Below are 18629 nucleotides of genomic sequence, written 5' to 3' on the forward strand. Positions count from 1 at the left end.
GTTAAGTGTGTGAGTACAGAGTAGTGCTGTGAGCTGTAGCTCTGTGTGCTGACCTTCAGGGTTATCTGGAAGGTTCCTCCACACCTTGCTGCTAGCACGAACCCCTGCTGTCACCATGGAAACACAGCTAGCAGGGACAATGTGTGCCCCGTCCGGTGTGTTGCTCATGTGTACACATTCACCTATATGTGATGACACTTACAGGTTCTGTACAGCGCAAAAGCACATAAAGCACATGCAGCAGACACACACACACACACACACACACACACACACACACACACACACACTAATTGGTGCATGCTTCAGTATTCATCTGTCCTCCAATTCATTTATCCCTCATTTCCTTCACTCTCCTTTCGCTTCTCCCTCTTAATGAAACCATGCACACAGTGCACAATAAGCCCTTGGGCCTACACAGCATTGTCAGAAGGGTGCACACGACCCCATTTCCAGTAGTGGAACCATTATTAGCATGCTGTGACAAGAGACAGCCATTCACCACAACACACACACACACACACGATACAAAACCTGCAGTTTCATCACCACTGGATCACTGGGATTTATTTCACAGACAGCAGGAATGTGCTGGCACAACGTGACCGTAAATCAACACATCGTACACTCTGGAGTGACAAGTCAAGATAATACACTCAAAAGCCAAGTAGGATGAGTTTTTATTTATTTATTTATTGATATGGCTAAATTAATGGATGGATTGATAGAAAGGGAAGCAAAAACAAACAACAAAAACAGGATAGACTTGACATGCAATCTTTCTTCAGATCTCCTCCATTTCTTGACTTTCTCAACCATGATTCGTCAGAGTGCTCTGGAAAACAAGGGGGGGGGGGGGGGGGGGGGGGTATGACAAGGGAGTGGAAAAAGAAGAACAACTGTCAAATAATACATTTACTTCGCTAGAATCCAAAAGACAAGTAAGAGAAACCAGGATGCATCATGGGAAATCTATTCCCTAATATAAACAAACTAACCTGATGATGCATGATCAATATACAAAGAACAGTACCACATTTAAAAACCTAAACATCTTAAAATATCTGGAACTTAACGTAGAAAATTACAGTTCCAGCTAACAACTTTGGGGACACGATCATCTTTCTAGTCTGGAGAATATCAATGATTACCCAGAGATATGAATTTTCTTTTGACAATAATCCATTTTTAAAACTAAATTAGATTTCTAAGTGTCAACGTATCCCAAATAGTGTCAAGAACATGTCATCACAATGATGCACAAAAAGTACACATCCGTATTTTGTAAGCAGAGCTTATTTATTCTGCTTTTAACCTTCTTTCGAAAGGTAAACAAAATTCATTCAGGTGGCTGCCAAGTGGTGGAAGACATAGCTATATTTACTTTCTCAATATGATGGATCCAAAGTTGTGAAGGTGAAATTGATCATTTTGTAGCGTCAGTGTAGAAAAAACAAAAGAACAAAAATGCAACCTATTTTTTGTTTCACTGGACTGGAGATGTCAACAGCCCTCGGGATAACGGGGTAATGCTAAGACAAGCTTCTGCAGAAGGTCTGACCTCTGCAGGAACGTGTTTAGCCTGTAGCTACTTTCACTGCTGCTAAACTACATTTAGAAAAATGGGAAACAAGAGTAAGGACAAAACACAAATCTAAAGACAAACACAGTTCCAGAAAATGTCTTCGCCCAAATCCTAAAAGTCTAAAACTCATACTGGTCTTTACAAAGCTAGCTGGACAAGAACACACACACACACACACACACACACACACACACACGTTCTAATCCAGTGAATCAGAGTAGCTGCAGGGAAGGTCTAAAGTGGTTTATTGCTACAGTAGACCTACACTTGACATACTTTAGCCACACTCATAACAGGGGATTTTTTTGGGGGGGGAATTGCTGTGCAGCCCAAGAGCTGCAACAGGCACTTGAACAGAAGACAATCTGCAGAGGCTGAAGGTGTCATCGTAATTTATCTGATTTTACTCATTTTCATTCTGTCATCAAGAGCACTGGATCATATTTGCCTGGTGCCTGTTAATATAGACCATTCCACAGCAGCACACACACACAAAATAAGATTTTTCTCTTGGTGTAGCATGCAGTTTGGAGCGGTTTCTTATTGGATTCTTACTTTTAGTACCAGATGGTAACGTTTATCCCACCCCAAGAAGAATTATCGCCTAAAAGCAGAACAATATATTGTGATATTAGCACAGCTACTGTACTTAATAGTTGCCAAGTAAGAACCAGTCTCATGGTTTAATAATTTAGAAGACACCTCATTTTGGAACCAAGCAGCGAAAAGATTAAATGGGGGGATGAAGAATAGCAGCCTTGGAGATTTACTCTGTATCAAAATACTTTCCAAGGGACCTGGCAGTCTCTTGAAATAAGATTATTAAGTACTGTCTTTATATGTTTACACAGAGTTACACTTGTAGCTAATTTTGTTTCGGAAAGCCAATTTACTATGGGGTTACACTGAACTCCTCTAGCGTAAATACACATCCAAACACACAGTTGCAGGAAGAGACACGGGGCAACACAGGGTTAGTGAAGCATTAGCTTGACGCTGCTGGGTGTGCTAGTTGGCATGCTAACTACCCCTGTGCTCGGCTGGCAGGCAGATACGCTGGCGGGCAGGTTAGCTGTTCACTTGCCAAGTGCATCCGAGGGCATCGCAGCCTGTGCCTTTGAATTGGAGATGAGCGGCAAATGTGACAAGGGGATTTAGCTTTACTGTTCCACTCACGTTCTGAGATATAAAGGGGGACAGTGTGTGTCTGCATGTGTGCGTGAAAACTCACTATTTGTGTGAAAGTGGCTGTTTATGCGAGCAGGAGTTGATGCATACACCAGTGTGCGTGTGCGCGCGCGTGGCGAGAGGGGTGTTGGTGTTGCCACACTCTTACACAGCACTGTGACGAAACATTATGCCTAATGCATAGTGTATGAAGTAGTTCCTGAATTTCAAACTGACCCCTGGCACCCCCCACAGTACACACAGTTCAATTTGGTGCCCCAGGTCTAAATTTGGACTGCCGCCATCCTCACTTGGATAATTTAAAGACAGGAAAAGCTTTTCATGCACAAAACTGTGGGCAGCAAGGGCAGCCAAATATTCTAGCTCAAGGTCTGTGCTGAGGTTTAGACATACACCAGCTGCCGGTTTATTAGGTACACTGAGCTAATGTATTCTAATGCGGCTATACTGGAAAACAAAAATTCTACCCTTTACAAAGGTTTTAATGTTGCCTTATGAATGTATTCCTCAAGAATCTGTGCCAGATTGGAAAACTATGGCTGCACATCTGGAGACTGAGCTGTGGTTTGCCTTGATCTTTATCTTTTATGCTTTCTATTCACCAGCACTGAAAGTTTAAAGTTGACTTTACCATCACTGTAAATCTGTCTGTCATAATTAGATTTAATATTCACAAAAACATGGATTCACACAAAGACAGAGACAACATACAGTCACACAAACGCATGTTTTCTTCCACCTGCCAGTTTCTGTCCAATTAGCGAGCAGTTTGAGGAGTAGATCGTTGCGTTTGTTGGCTGCGAATCAACTTTGAACGTCAAAAAGGCACAGAAGCAACACTGTGCACACCGTGCGCGTGTTGACACTTCCACAGTTTTAAGCTAATAGGCAACATGGAGACAGTGGACACACGTGTAAGCATCTGCAGCACACAGAAGAGGAGCCTCCCTCACTCACTCGCTCACTTGTTTCTTCTCTGCAAAAAACAAAAATAATAGACAAGCAGAAAATCAATAACTGTCTCCTCTGCTCAGTGCTAACAGCACTCAGTTCTCTCCCTCTCTCAGGAGGGACAAAGACAGTTGCCAGGCAGAACTGTCAATCAGATACTCACAGTGGACGTGGCTATGACTGCTTTATAAACACGCAGCGATTCACTCATTACCCAGTCAGTACGACAACCACACACTCCATTAGTCAATCCAGGAAGCCTCCAGTGCAGTTAGTCAACTGGTTGGTTAAATGCGTAAAAACATTAAATTATTTTGTTGGTGGTGGGCGGGGTTGCACCGGAAACAAGTTGCAAAAACAATGCTTACATTGTGCCTTTTAAAATGATATGGCGGCACACTGGTTATCAAATAATGCTTACTTACACAACCGTGTGACTCTTTTGGAGTTGTGTTTCCAGTTTTAGAGTTTCTGTTGTGGGTTATATTAACCAGTGAGGCGAATGTGGCACACTTTAAGCTGGGAGCCAAGCAAAAGAGTCCCAAATCCAATCAGGGTGCTTCATAAATGAACGCCTTGAGAGGTATTGATAAGACACCAATATCATAACTATGATATTGTTGGTAAATGATGAACTTTGATCAGTTCTGCATCATGATCACTGAAAAGCTTCACAGATTTCCACTCTTAGCAAATAATCAAAGTTTCAAGGTGAACTTCACGGGGCGAGTACAGAATCACTAAAAGGTTCTCTCTCAATCTTTCTTTTGGTTTATAGTTGTTAAAGAAAAACTCCCTGACACTTTGAATTAATTTGATGATTTCTTTTTCACTGTTATGCAGAAAAATAGTTTCTAAACCAAACATGTCAACATTCCTTTGGAACAGCATTTTTTTTTATCCAGTATCATTGATTCTGATTAATGACTGCAAACATTAAATAGAGGATTATTTAAGTTGATAATGGTAGTCACACTCTGAAATTAAAGAGCTCCTCAGTCCTCACATAGCAAGTCTCTTTTGTCACAATTTACACTGACACGTTATTTTTAGCCAAATGAAATAAGACACGTGGCAGCTGAAACCTGGCAAAGGGGCGGGGGGAAGGGGGGGTGGGGCAAGGATCGATGGCATGTTGGTGATTGCGGTCCGTGGAGTGTAGCAGCATGGAAGACATGTTTGGCTGGATGCTGATGGAGTGTTTCTATAGGCTTGAGAGACAGGCACATGGTGGGGTGGGTAGGTGGGAGTGGAGGGGATATAGGGGGGGGGACACGAGAGAGACCAGCTAATCTTTATGTGGCCTGCGCGTTCATGGGGCGGTCGCCTTGGAGATGATGGATGTGAAGGAGAGATGGAATGGAAGGAGGTAAAAGGGTGAAAGAGAAAGACAGTCATAAAAAGACAGAAATATGTGCCTGTGTGTGTATGAGAATGTGACACACACACACACACACACACACACACACACGCACGCACGCACACACACACAAAATTACATGAATGTGTTCTCACAAGCAAGCAGGAGCTATAATCAATGTAAGAGCAAAACTAGGACTCTATAAAAATGATATTAATAACAGGGATAATACAGTATAAAGAACTGACTGGGTCTATATACACGAGTGTGTCTGCATGAGTGCACATATAAAAGTGTGTGTGTGTGTGTGTGTGTGTGTGTGCTGGAGCAAACTGCTGCTGAAGAGTGGCTGCGTTATCAGATTAGAGTTAGCAGGCAGGCCAAGGCTCACAGTGGGGCTCACCACCTGCTACTACTGATAGTCATGCAAAAAACAAAAAAAGACAAAAACAAACACGTGTGCGCATACACACATGACACTACTATTTCCTTGTGTGCTTTTAATTTTACCATCTTTATGCTTTTTCCTCACTCTCACAATAGTGACTGACACAGCTTCCTCCTCTTTTCCTTTTCCCTACTTCAACCCTTCCATTCCTTCCACTGACAGAGTCATCCTATCTACATTTTGTCTATCATCCACTCTTTCCTTCTGTATCGCTCTCTTACAGTTTTCAATGAACCCTTTCTCACTGACAACCATGTGTAAGCCTCTTCCTCTACCAGCTTCTTTTCTTTCATCAGTCTCCATCCATTGCCCTGGTGACGGGCACCTTTCTCTTCCATCTCAAACACTCATCCACGTTCTTATCTTTGTTGTTGTTGTTGTTTTTAGCTGAAAAACACACAAAAACCCCCCAAACAGACAACTTCATCATTGCAACCCGAACATGTCCGAAAGAGATTTTCTTCTTGCCAGAATTACCTGCAGGTGAAATACGAGGGAGAAGCAGAGGGAAGTAGTCTGCCAGCGCTAGAGCCATCCTGTTCTTTTCCCTAGCAATGGAGGTCTACGCTGATTGTAGTCTTGAGAGGTACTTAAGATGCTGCTGGCACTACATTTAGAAATGGACAGCTACTTGAAGTAAGTGAATTTGTGGTTCAAAGTGGCATGTGTGGAAAATGTCAACTAAAATGTTTGGAAACGGGAGGGATTGTGCTACACAGATGCACCAATATGCCACACAAATAAGCACTCAGATGACAAATCTGATAAGAGATGCAAATAAACATGCAAACATACAACATCCTGCACTGCACCATCGTCATGTTATTATATTACTAATATCTTTTTGAAGCCAGCTGGAAGCTTGTGAAGCATTCCAACTGGCTTGGTGTGAGAATAGTTTTCTCTTTGTTAATCTTATTTGCTGACACAAGGCAAATCAACTAATAATATAAATCTCCCCCATAATGATGTGCCAAGTCTAACTTCTAACTGCCAACAGAAAAAGGCACGGAGAAAACAAACAATTACAAAAATTATGCTAAAATATTATTTACAAGTGGAGACTTGCACACATCCGTATACAGTCCCCGCATATTTTATCAGGTACACCTTCTTCTTACTGGGTTGCTTCCACTTCTGCTTTCGGAACTGCCTTAATCGTGGCATAGATTCAACAAGATGCTGGGAACACTGGTTAAAGATTTTGGTCCATATTGATATGATAGCTTCACATAGCTGCTGCACATTTCTGAGGAACACATGCATGATCTGGTCACAAATATAACCGTGGTATAGTAAACTCGTTGTCATGTTCAGGAAACCAGTTTGAAATGATCCTAGCTTTGAGACAAGGTGTGCTCTCCAGCTAAAAACATTCATTACAAGCACACTGTAGTCATAAAGGGGTGGAAATGGTTTGCTGCAACACTCAAATAGACTGTGGCATTTAAACAATGTTCGAGCTGTGCTAATGGGTCCACAGTGTGCCAATGAAATGTCCCCCTCTCCACCAGCACCAATAGCAGCCTGAACTGTTCTTAAAAGGCAAGATGGAGCCGAGCTTTTATGTTGTTTATGCCAAATTCTGACCCTTCCATCTGAATCTCAGGAAATCGAGTCTCATCAGACCAGGCAACGCTTTCCCAATCTTCTGTCGTCCAATTTCGGTGAGCCTGTCCCAATTGTTACCCAGAGAACTGCTACACGCTGGATATTTTCTCTTTTTCCAGACGATTCTCTGTAAAACCTAGAAATGGTTATACCCATCTGGCGCCAACAACCATGCCCTGTTCAAAGCAACTTTGTAACCACACAGAGAATAATAATTATGACAGGTTTGTGGGACCTTTGTTGTCTAAGCTAGCAGCTATTGTGCACTATACCAAATTCTGCATTTTATTATGTTACACCTGCCCAAATGTGCAGGAGGCATGTTTATTGTATGTGAACCACGTTCATGTGTTTTCAGGCTTGCTGTTATGAATAGAGATTATCTTTGAATTGGTGTTGGATGGAGAGTTTTCTAGTCTTGGAGAGCAGACAAAAATCCACGGACCGAAGACCAGCAGGTTCAAGTGGGTTAAGTATGTGAGATGCAACAGAAAGTGTGGTGATATGATATTGTTAGCCCAGGCTGACTGTATTAAATAGGGCAACAATAGCATTAGCATTCGGCACTAGTTGGCACTGAAACCTTGGAGTACTGCAGAAGAGGAGGGGTGACAATTATTGTAAGTGGTGGGTTGACAAATGTTTGTTCTTGAATATGACTTTGAGGATGGCTGTGTTTTGTTTTCCTCTGAAGGAGGTTGAATGCGAGACTAGATCATGAAAACCAATAATTCTCAGACTATTCGGTGGGCTTGTGCTCATGCAAACACACACAGATGCTTAGAATATAGAAATTTTGCAATGAAAATGTCTATATACAGTAATGACAAAATATGAGACGGAGCCTAACGTCACACGAAAGACAGACAAAATGCTCAGAGCTTCATGATAACGTAGGGCCTTGGTGAGCTGACATTTACCCTGTACTCCTCACACATACACTCACTCAGTGGGTTTCCATATGCATGACAATGGCCCGAGCTGAGACACTGACAGGAGAGGGACAGGGGAGTGATAGCAGAGAGGAGGTGAAAGGCCATATCCTGAACCAACTGTCTTTAATAGATGGCAGAGGGTAGAATGTGTGAAAAATGTGTATGTGTGTGCATCCATGCATGAATCATAAAACATAAAAGAACCTCTGAGTGACATATAAGGAAGGCTGTGCCGCTGCAGATAGTGAGTTGGGTGGACTTCAAGTGAGAGACAGAAAAAAATGAGATACTCTAGTGATGTTCAGATCAAGACTCTGGCAGAAAAGACAGATAAGCAAGCCGCTGGTTTTATTGGCAGATTGATTGGCGAGCATAGACACTCCGATTGAGAGTAACAGAAATATATGGCAGCGTCTACATGAATAAACTCTTGGAAAGTCATACGAGTGACTCTCAGCTCTGTGGAATTGACAGGATTGACCACTAAATCGTATGAGCCTACTGCTGATGTACACAAATGTGAACTTTGCTTACACGAGTGTCTGGTGGACAACAAAAATAACTAAGATTTAGCTTTTAGGCAGACACGTGGTATTCAAAAGCTGTCATGCTTCACGTACAGAAAGAGCCAAAAGAGAGAAAACGATGATGTGCGAACCATAAGGTATCCACTTCAGACAACGAGTAATTTGTCAGAAAAATACAGCTTTCTCCCTTTAATCATAGGGAAGAATGCGTCTGCTTCTGAAAATCCTTACAAGCAAATGCAGATAACAAAAGAACAGAGCCTTTAAGCTGTCTGGAGGTTTTCACCAGGCTAAAAGCTTTGCTGCCTATTGAGCAGTTGTGTTATTGTTGCACCGCAGAGAACAAAAAAAATATCACTGCATCCAAATGTTGCATGTCTTTTTTTTAAATTTCTATTTTATCAGGCTATGAAAGCCAGTTTACTCTGCTCGTTAATTCAAACAAAAATCTCTGTAAACCAACATCTCAAAAATATGATGTATCAGTCATTCACTCAAGGAGAAAAACAGCCTTTTTAAAATTACAAAATTATGAAGGATAACAGATTTGAGACATTTCCCAAATGATGCATCCAATTTAGAAATCACACATTATGTAAAAGCTGGTTGAAAATTGGCGATTTTCTTGTGACAGTCTTTTTCAGGTATTTCCTGAGAGCAATAAATAGAATTTTCTAAAACATGTCCTATTCCAAATTTTTAAAAGTAAAAAACATCAGTTTTCCTTTACAACAACAGGAGCAAGCACAGGCACTAGCTCTATTATTAACAGTCTCAACCATAACAAAATTTTTTCTCCAGGGTCTATAGAACATTATATTTCATAATGAAATATGATGCAGTGCTCTCTCTAATGACTAAATCTGCAGTGCATATTGCTCCCTGTTGACCCTTTTCCACCTGGAGCAAATGCTGAACCTTTTGCTGGTGAAACGCTCGTCCAAGTGCTCTGCTCTGCCAAGCTGCTGGCCCTGTCAGATCCATTTACAGACAAGCAGACCGGACAGCTGTCTGCATGTCCAGAGGGGTCTTGGGAGAACCCACTTATTTCTTTTCATTAAGGCTGACTGATCAGTGGGCTCTGCTGGGAGGTCTACTCATCTACTCTCTCTTTTATACTTCATTTGGGCATCATTCCAAACGTAGTCAGCATTACTAAATAGCTCCATAAAAACTCAGAAAACACCAAGTTCTATAAAATGGATAGCTTCCTGAACAGAGGTTTGTGATCAAAAGACAATTTTAAAATTAGTTTTCACGTGCACATTACACTCAATCTGCACTCCAGATTCTAGAACTAAGTGAAACTTGAGTTTTATTGTTTTAACGGTTTAGAAGTGTGAACATAGACTGACAAATTAAATTATATCAGATTAGATATTAACATTTTCTGTTTGCACTGAGGGATATTTTAGGATTAGTTTAATCTTAAAGAACAATAAACAAAACTCTGAGGATCCTAAGCTAAGTACTTGCAGTGTAAGGAATGCTTCTTTTTCATAATTTATAAAACAGATCACTTTGCTTTCAGGTTTTGCAGTAGGCTATGCAAAGGGAGACTGGTTTGAATCCCGTGTGTAGCCAAAAGTCTGCACTTATATGAAGCACTTCCACATACCTGTGCTCATCTTATTGGGGAAGTTTTGGAACAGACAGGTAGAGGGACGGGAACTTTTCCGCCTACTGGAGCTTTATGAGAAATGTATTAATGATGGGCGAATATATTGATAAATTTGTGCATGATGTCACCTCACAGTATAAGGGTCAACCAGGGCCTTTTTCCACAGGGAGTTTATACAGTCTTGCACTTTTCCCTCCAGGTACTCCTGCTACCCCAAACAGTCCAAAGGCATGCACATTAAGTTCACTGGTGATTCTAAACTAACCACATGTGAATGTAGCATGTGTTGTTGTGTGTCTCTGTGCAGTGGATTTCCATATATTTGTCCATTATCAGTGCTCCCTCCCTGCTAGTAACGCTAATGCAATGTGTAATTACTTGCTAAAGTTTACTTGCCGTATTAGCCAAATTAGTGATTTTTTCCCCATGTATGAAATATGCAAAGTGTCTCCCCAGGGGTGGGTTTAGGATGAGGCAAACATACATAGTCAGACCTGAATAAGATGTAAGAGAGCTCCACGGGCAGCAGTGCAGAACAGAGCTAAACACCGGTTAATGTGACAATGTGTTCAGCGAAAAAAGCTTTAATATGGCAACCACGGAGGATGGTGACTAAAAGAAAAAGGGGAGATCAATCACAACAGCACCAGGAAAAGATCCATGGATGAACAGATAATACAGAAGATGGGTGGATAAGGGAAGCGGGAAGGAAAAAAGGATATCCTAATACATGACAAAATATTAGATGGAGATAGTTTAAGGCCACGCTTACATATGGAATCTTTTAGGTTTCCATATTTCTAGTTTAAATCCAGGAACATTTATATGGCTTTTTAAGCGTCAGCTTGGGATAGAAATCTCAAAAGTCTTAAAGGTCAAACTGAAAAGCCCAGCATCTTCAAAAGAGTAGTACAGGTTACTCCTTAAAAGAAAGATTTAATCTGTTAGATTATCCCTATAAAGAAAGGTTAGACAGAGAAGATGTCAGTGATAAAATGTCCTGATTCGAAACTGTCTTTTCAAGTAAGAAAGCAAAAAACTGAAATAAAAAAGCAGCACCCTAGCATAAAATTAAATCTGGGATATAATATAAAGTGATTCAAAAATGTGGCCAATAGTGGCAAATTCAGAGATCTAAAACTATATTTAGGACAAAAAGAACTATGTTGTGTTTATCTACATCAGTCAAATCCATCCTCTTTCTACCAAGATGAAAGTTAGGAACTTATTATTTCTCTTCAATATAAAACAGTATAAAGGTATGGGCACAGTGCTGATGTGTTTTATATAGACTGGATCTTTCCCTTTCATTCATTTGCCCTTTAAGCTGCCCTCTTTCAGCCTCCGTAGTGTTTTCTCCTTCATTTTCCATTCACAGTCAAAGATCTGCCTAATTGGATATGAATTAAAACTCGGCCTGCTTCAAAGAAAAAAAACAAAACTGTTTGGCTTTATTGTGCAGTACCGTCTATTCTTTAAAAAACAAACACTTCCTATGAGAATTTATATAGGACATGCATACAAACACTGGTCTAATATACAAACTCAAACGCACTGTATTTCCTCAAAGAGCAACATCCCAATAGCAAGCTGATCTTTTGAACCAATTTAAAAAGACTGATTGCTTTTATTGTGAGCCTTTGCTTTGCTTTTATCAACCGTTTAAACTGCCAAATTCACCAATTGTTGTTTTGTGGCTTTTATCTACTTTGGAGCCGTATCAGTGCATTTTGTCATGATAATAATGTGCAAATTGGCCCATTCATTATTGTTTTTTTGATGGAGAAATTGGCTAAAATAAGCACTTTGTAGATAAGCATAGGGTCTGAACACTATTTGCAAAAGCATCTGCAGAAAACAGAATGCATTTCAAAGCACTGAATGCCAAAACTGATTTTAATACACTAATAATGGTGTAATCTTCCTATCAGAAAGTCCCCAAACACAGTGCACGCCTGGTGACTTATAAATCCGCTCAATGAGCACGTTGTATTGATTTAACTTTCTACTCGAAGTGTCAAAGTAACAAACACGTAGATGGTGATTCTCAGAAGTTAACTGATTCTGTGTAGGTACTGAAGGGATTCTTTGTCTCTGCACCCTTTTGTTCCACTGTCAGTCTGGCTGTCAAACTCCTTCTAGGTCTGACTCATTCAAGCCAGCCTTCTCTCTCGTCTTCACGGGGGGAAGAAGGCTTTAAAAATATGTCCTTATGTGTCCCTCGCTCCAAATATGGAATAAAAGAAAATAAACAAGAGTTTGTTGATGGTAACGCTCTGGCCTTTATTTTGCTAAAACTCAACTTGGTTCCTTTTTTATTGTCGGTTTTTTGTGTGCAAGAAACTTTTTTTTTCTTCTTTTTTTCTTCTGGCAAGCCAGGAAACAAAACCCGAACAACAACGACAACTTTGAAAGTCACAGCTTTAAAAAAGGGACGTTGGTACGTCTCTCAAAGGAAATTCGAGGGGAATGAATGATAAGAGAAACTATTTAGAGCAACACAAACTGCACTCTAATACGCCGAATTAAGCAAACCTTCGAATAAATATCACATGCAAAAGATACTAAAGCTGACAAAGATGACTTCTGTGCCCTACCTTCTTTGCTTGATGGACACAGGTCATGTATTGTTTGGCCAGGCTGGAGCAGTGGAGAGTCTCCTGTGGATTTTCCTTGTAGCACTGGAGCACCTTGGCCTGCAGCTCAGCGCACAGATATTCAGTATGTTGGGGTCTAGAAACACACAGAGAGAAGGAAAAGCTCAAATCTGCTTGCCAACATCACCGCCCCCACCCACCAGGACCAGAGATCAAGGTTGTAAATGCTACTATGTGAACTCAAGATAGTAAAGTCAGTCCAGCTGCAATAGAAATAGAAGTTGTCACACATGAGAAACACAAAGCTGTAGCGTCTGTTTGTCGAAACACTGATTCAGATAATCAGGAAAATAACTACCAAAACAGTTGTTATTTCCAACTGTGATTGCTTAATGGAAATTTCAACCACTGCCACACAGATGAGGTTAAAAGAAATGAGCGCTGGCAGGTATGATTCCTTTAAGTTCAACTTGCTTTTAGCAATAACAGCTTCTGTTTGGTGTAAGTGCATACGATGAGCAAACAAACCAAAAACGACAACAGCAACAAAAAAAAAAAAAAAGACAAAAAAAAGAAAAGCGAGATTGTTTGTGGTTTGTTTTAGTCGCAGTTGAAGTAGCTAAGATAGTTTCAAAGGCTTTAAGGTGCAGCTTGTGGAGAGAGATGAATTATGCATCAACAAAGCGGCTTAGGAGTCAAAGTCAAACTTTCTCTTTTCTTTTTATCTGACTCACACGTACAGTACATGTGTGTAGAGAAAAGCACACAATCGAAACCGCAGCCACGAAATACGAGATCGGCACATACGCATGTGCACAAACGCGCATACAGGTAGCGAATGCTAATCCTATAAGAGGGTAATCCTTGAGTGCTCTGTTGCTCGTGGTAATTTACCTGCTGTTGTGACAAGAACTTGCAACTGGAAGGACTGGGATATGGATATGTACGCGCACATACGTGCACGCACGGGAATACATGAACACAAAGACGCTTAATCAATCCATGATGCCCATTTCGGTTTTTGGTTAACCGCAAACATCAACCACTTTTCTGTTGAGCTTTGTCAGTTTGTTTTTAAAGAGGGCCTTCAAGAACTAAGAAGCTGGGCCATGTGGTGACCCGGTCTCTTCTTTCCATTAACTGATATCCTTGTTGCCATTGTGAGTTTTTTGTGTTGCTATAGTAAGTAAAGCCTTGTGTTGTTCAGTATTAGTAGTACCTTCACAGATGTAGAGGCTGACCATATGTCATATGGCTTTTGAAGCAACGAGATGATCTTTTAAATGATTTTGCTCTTTTTTAATAAATTATTGTTTAATATCATGATTGAGTATTAACTTGAATTTACTGATGTAGCTCCTGTTTGCATTAACAGTCGTTTCAAGAAAACTCAGTCCTTGCAGAAATGTGTCCATTTTAATGCAGTGCTGCCATGATCACTGCCATTCAGTATTTGTTGTCATTGTCAATTTTGGTTACTTTCTGTGAGATTTTCTGATATCATTTAAGAGTATTACTTTCTATAGATGATACATTTGCAAATTCTTTGCAGTTGTAAGTTGACAAACATTGTTTTAAAATTGCCTAAAAATCTGTGTCAGCTGGAAAATGCTCGGCTCCCCGGCAACCCTGTATTAGCTAAGAAATATGACTAGTAGAAGATGATGGATGGAATTTATTTTGGAAAGAGCCGTTTGACGTTTTGCACACACTCCTTTCTTGCTGGATTATTTTTCACAGCATAGAATGCAATAAAATACATCAGAAGAGAAAATGAGGAAATAGAATTAAGAGAAAGGACTGAAATGGAATTTAAGTGAAAAAATTAGGATCAGAATACAGATTAGAGTCAAATTGAAGTAGAATAAAATATGCGAATGAAAAAAAGCTCACCTCAAAACCAATTCAATAGTTTCACTCGGGCATTTGATCATGTTAAATGATATTCAGTGAAATTTCATGGAATTATTTTATTATTACATTTCCAATTGTTAGTCATGATTATTCTTTACTTTGTCTTGAGGTGAGATTTGTTTCCCACTGCTCTCTCCAAGATCAAGCATGAACTTTAAGCCTGAACTAGAATAGAACAGAGTAAAACAGAACAGAATAAAACAGGAATTCTCTCTGCTCTGTGACTCCAAACAAGACCTACTGTAGGTATTTATAATCCAAACTTTTCTTGGGTACAGACCCCAGCTAAACTATCTCAATCATCACAGCTTAACATACTATAAATGTCTAATCTGACTACATGATGTCATATATGATGGTAGTTTTTCTGCCTTTAAAATAAGAGACAGAGAGAACAGAAATTCTAAGTTTGATAAGGGGGCACGTTTTTCATCACTTCAAATAAACCATCTGACATGATGGGGCATGCCTTTTATTTTTTGGGAAGCTGACCACTTGGTATTCATGTACACGATCATGCATGTGCACATGTGCGCACACACACACACACACACACACACACACACACACACACACACACACACACACACACACACACACACACACACACACACACACACACACACACACACACACACACACACACACACACACACACAGAGAACTGCAGTCATGCCACCGCAGAAAGCAATTACGGAATCATGCATCCTTTACATATGAATGAGCTCAGCAGTCCCTGCCTTCACTGACAAATACACACAATAAGCCTGAGCGTGTGTGCGTGTGTGTGTGTGTGCGTGCGTGCGTGCGTGCGTGCGTGCGTGCGTGCGTGTTGATCTGTACCTTGTGAATGCACTGCATGTGTGTCCATGAGATAAACCGTGTGCACAAACAAGACTGCGGGAGAAGTTTCTCTGCACTGGTATGTGTATTGTGTAGTCCCAGTGTCTGTGGCTGTGTGTGTGTGTGTGTGCTTCTGTGTGCAGTGGAGGGTAGAGCGACAGGATTAAATAAATCACTGGTGGAGAGAATATTCATGAAAAGAGAAGTGAATGCAACCTGGGAAAGAGAAGGGGGGGGAGAGAGAATGTGACAGTGATGTATTAAATGACAAATAGCCCTTGCAGCGTGCATGGACGAACAGTAGCCCAGTAGCAATCATCATAATCTGCATTTAACCTCTGCCACATCATGTGGTGCCGTGCCACTCGGCGCCGAGGAAGAAGGGTAAATCTTTTATGTGATGTTTGACCATTCCACATTAATTTGGTACAGAGATGTTGATGTGTGGGGACAGAAATGGTCAGCTTCTAGGTATTCGTACTATTGCACAGAAAATTTAGATTATGCTATTGTGGTAAAAAATCAGCAGCTTGGGCTTTCAATCACCTGATTACATTATACGATTGGTTGGTGTTTAACTTGAGAGCATCTCGAGAGCTGGTCGGCATTGTGAATTCCTCCCCAAGAATAGCAGATAACGGCAACAATAACCACAAGGTCTTAATCCAAACCCAAGAAAAGAAAATCATCCTTTTTTTCTATTCAACAAGAGGAACTTTTTGATAGCGTGTGTTTTAATAATGGAATCTGAAGCAGAAAATTGCCTCTGCTAATCTGCACCAACTGCCTTGTTTGACTGAAATTAAAGGTGAGCTCTTATTAAAAAAAGCTAGTCTGATAGCCAACTTTTGCAGGGAAAAAGAAGCAAAATAACACTCCAATTGCTTTCTGTCTGTGACGTTTTGCATAAATACGTGCAGCACTGAGGGGGAAAGATTAGGCTCAAATCGTTAAAGTTTCTCATTATTTTTTGTCTCACCTTGGCAGTGTGCAGCTTTTATGAAGAAAGCTCAAGTTCTGGTCTGCTGCAAAGCATGACACTGGGGAATTAGGCAATAAGAAGAAAAAGAGAAGATCATAAGGACACCGCTTTTTATTGTTCTCTGTGTCTGAGATGGTACTGCTTGTGTTTGTGTTTGTGCGTGTGTGTGTGTGATGTGTGTGAATGGTTATTAATGTATGATGACAAGGATTTGGTTTCATTTAAAGAAGCAGCCGAGGCATTGTACTTTTGGTTTTTAATATTACGCTGAGTGGAGAGGAAGAGAAGAGAGGATCAAAGATGTCATGGCTGGGGTGAGATCAAAAGAAATGGCAGAGCATGCATCGTGTATTGTTGGAGGCTTTGTCAAGCTTTTATTAAACTGCCATATGGATAACACTCACAACATTGTGGTTCGGCAGAAATCTTACTTTGAGATCACATCAAATTAGAGCTGCAGACTTAGCTACAGCTTGCGAGGTGTCTAATGCCTGACTAAATTCAGTAACTTTGATTATTCTGGTAGTCGCAATAATCACTTATCCTACCTTTGCAAAGTGTGCGGCAATCCTTAAGTCCTAAGCTCACTTCACACGATATGACACCAGCCCAAAACTTTACCAAGTTTAATCTCAACTCCTGCGAACACACAAAGTCTTCATCTCAAATCTAGAACAACCCAAAGACTGAAGACAGACAGAACTCTCCCTTTATCTTCATATGCTGACAGATGAAATGCTGAAGGCAGATAAGGACGTAGGATAAAAAATTCGCACTCTGTTGGCCTGGCTGATTGATCCCCGCCAACCTCTCTTTGTGGGAATACAGGGAGAGAGAGATGGGAGTGGATAAGGACAGTGTTTCATTAAAACAGGTGACATGCGGGAACAAGATAAGAGGCGCATGTGCACGTGTGTTTGTGTGACATCTCATCACTGATAACTTTTCAATCAGGAAAACTTGCGCTTGGACGACTCACTCGAGTTAGGAATGATAGGGGACTGCTATCGCCGTCCATCACTCTCCCTTCTATCAACACTTTCAATTCCAGTTTGGTGCCCTGTCATTTGTCCTTTTCTTTTAACAACTATACTTCCCCTTAAAAACAGTGTAGCTTTTAAGCACAGAGTACAAATTGCATCAAAGCCTGAGCATATTATTTCTGCACGGTAAAATACAATCTAGAACACGATTTCATAATTTGCCTCTGAGTGAGGCGACATGCCCTTTGTTCCCCTTCCATTAGCACCAGGTAATCTTTAGATCATTAAATAATTTGCTGGTTCAGCATGTTCTTATGCAAGGTCCCAATGCTCCCCCCCAAAATGATACTGATATCAATGAGATTTTTGCCTTGTTAGTTTTTTTTCCCCTACATACAGGAATTTTTAGGCCAAAAAATGCACTTTAATATCAATATACCAAAGATCACATTAACTTAACTCTAATACACATCTTTGCTTATTAAACACACACATCAGGTTATCGACTATACTGTATGCTTACATACCTCCACAAAGGGCCTGTGCTGAAATTCTGCTCATCATATCAAGCAGAAAATCATTAAAATCAATGCACTATTACTATTAATATTGCAACAATTACTCTCCATCTTCTCATTCTTATTTTGAAACTATATTCTATATAATAAAATTGTATTGTGTCCATCATCAGCTGGCCCTACAGTAACAGGTAGAGGGATGTTTCTTCTGTAGTGACACATGTGGTGGGTCCAATTCGGCAGATAGAAAATATTTCCTACATAAAACCACTCACAACAAGGCCTGTGGAATTTTCTTTTAACAGAGCCGTGACATGATACCTGAAAAGACACATTGCTATGGAGTTTCTTTCTTGACACAAGTACCGTTTAGTTCCATTAGATTGAATAAAAGGCATACTTTCCTACAGCCACTACCTCCCAAGCTGGGCAAGTTTTATCAAAACAGTCTAGACAGTTAAACAGAACTAACACTAACCAGTAGAAAAATATGCACATTTAATTTAGAGGTAATCTGCTCCTCTGAGTTTCTAGCATATGAGTGGATCCCTGAAGACCTCAAGAAA

At 40.5% G+C, this 18629-nt stretch overlaps 1 protein-coding gene across 2 annotated transcripts in view; it reads right to left on the minus strand.

Annotated features, from left to right (window-relative positions):
* Positions 1-668: 668 nt before the first annotated feature.
* chchd6b (coiled-coil-helix-coiled-coil-helix domain containing 6b) overlaps positions 669-18629 on the minus strand; it is a 51226-nt gene continuing 33265 nt past the window's right edge. For both annotated transcript variants that reach the window (XM_006784509.3, XM_006784510.3), the window contains 2 exons: positions 12824-12959; positions 669-835 (listed from right to left, as the gene is read on the minus strand). In XM_006784509.3, the coding sequence (XP_006784572.1) occupies positions 812-835; positions 12824-12959 (160 nt within the window). In that variant the 3' untranslated portion in view covers positions 669-811. The remainder of the gene's footprint in view (positions 836-12823; positions 12960-18629) is intronic.

This window comes from Neolamprologus brichardi, chromosome 5 (genome assembly GCF_056152115.1).
Source record: "Neolamprologus brichardi isolate AB-2024 chromosome 5, ASM5615211v1, whole genome shotgun sequence".
In the NCBI taxonomy this organism is placed as follows: Eukaryota; Metazoa; Chordata; class Actinopteri; order Cichliformes; family Cichlidae; genus Neolamprologus; species Neolamprologus brichardi.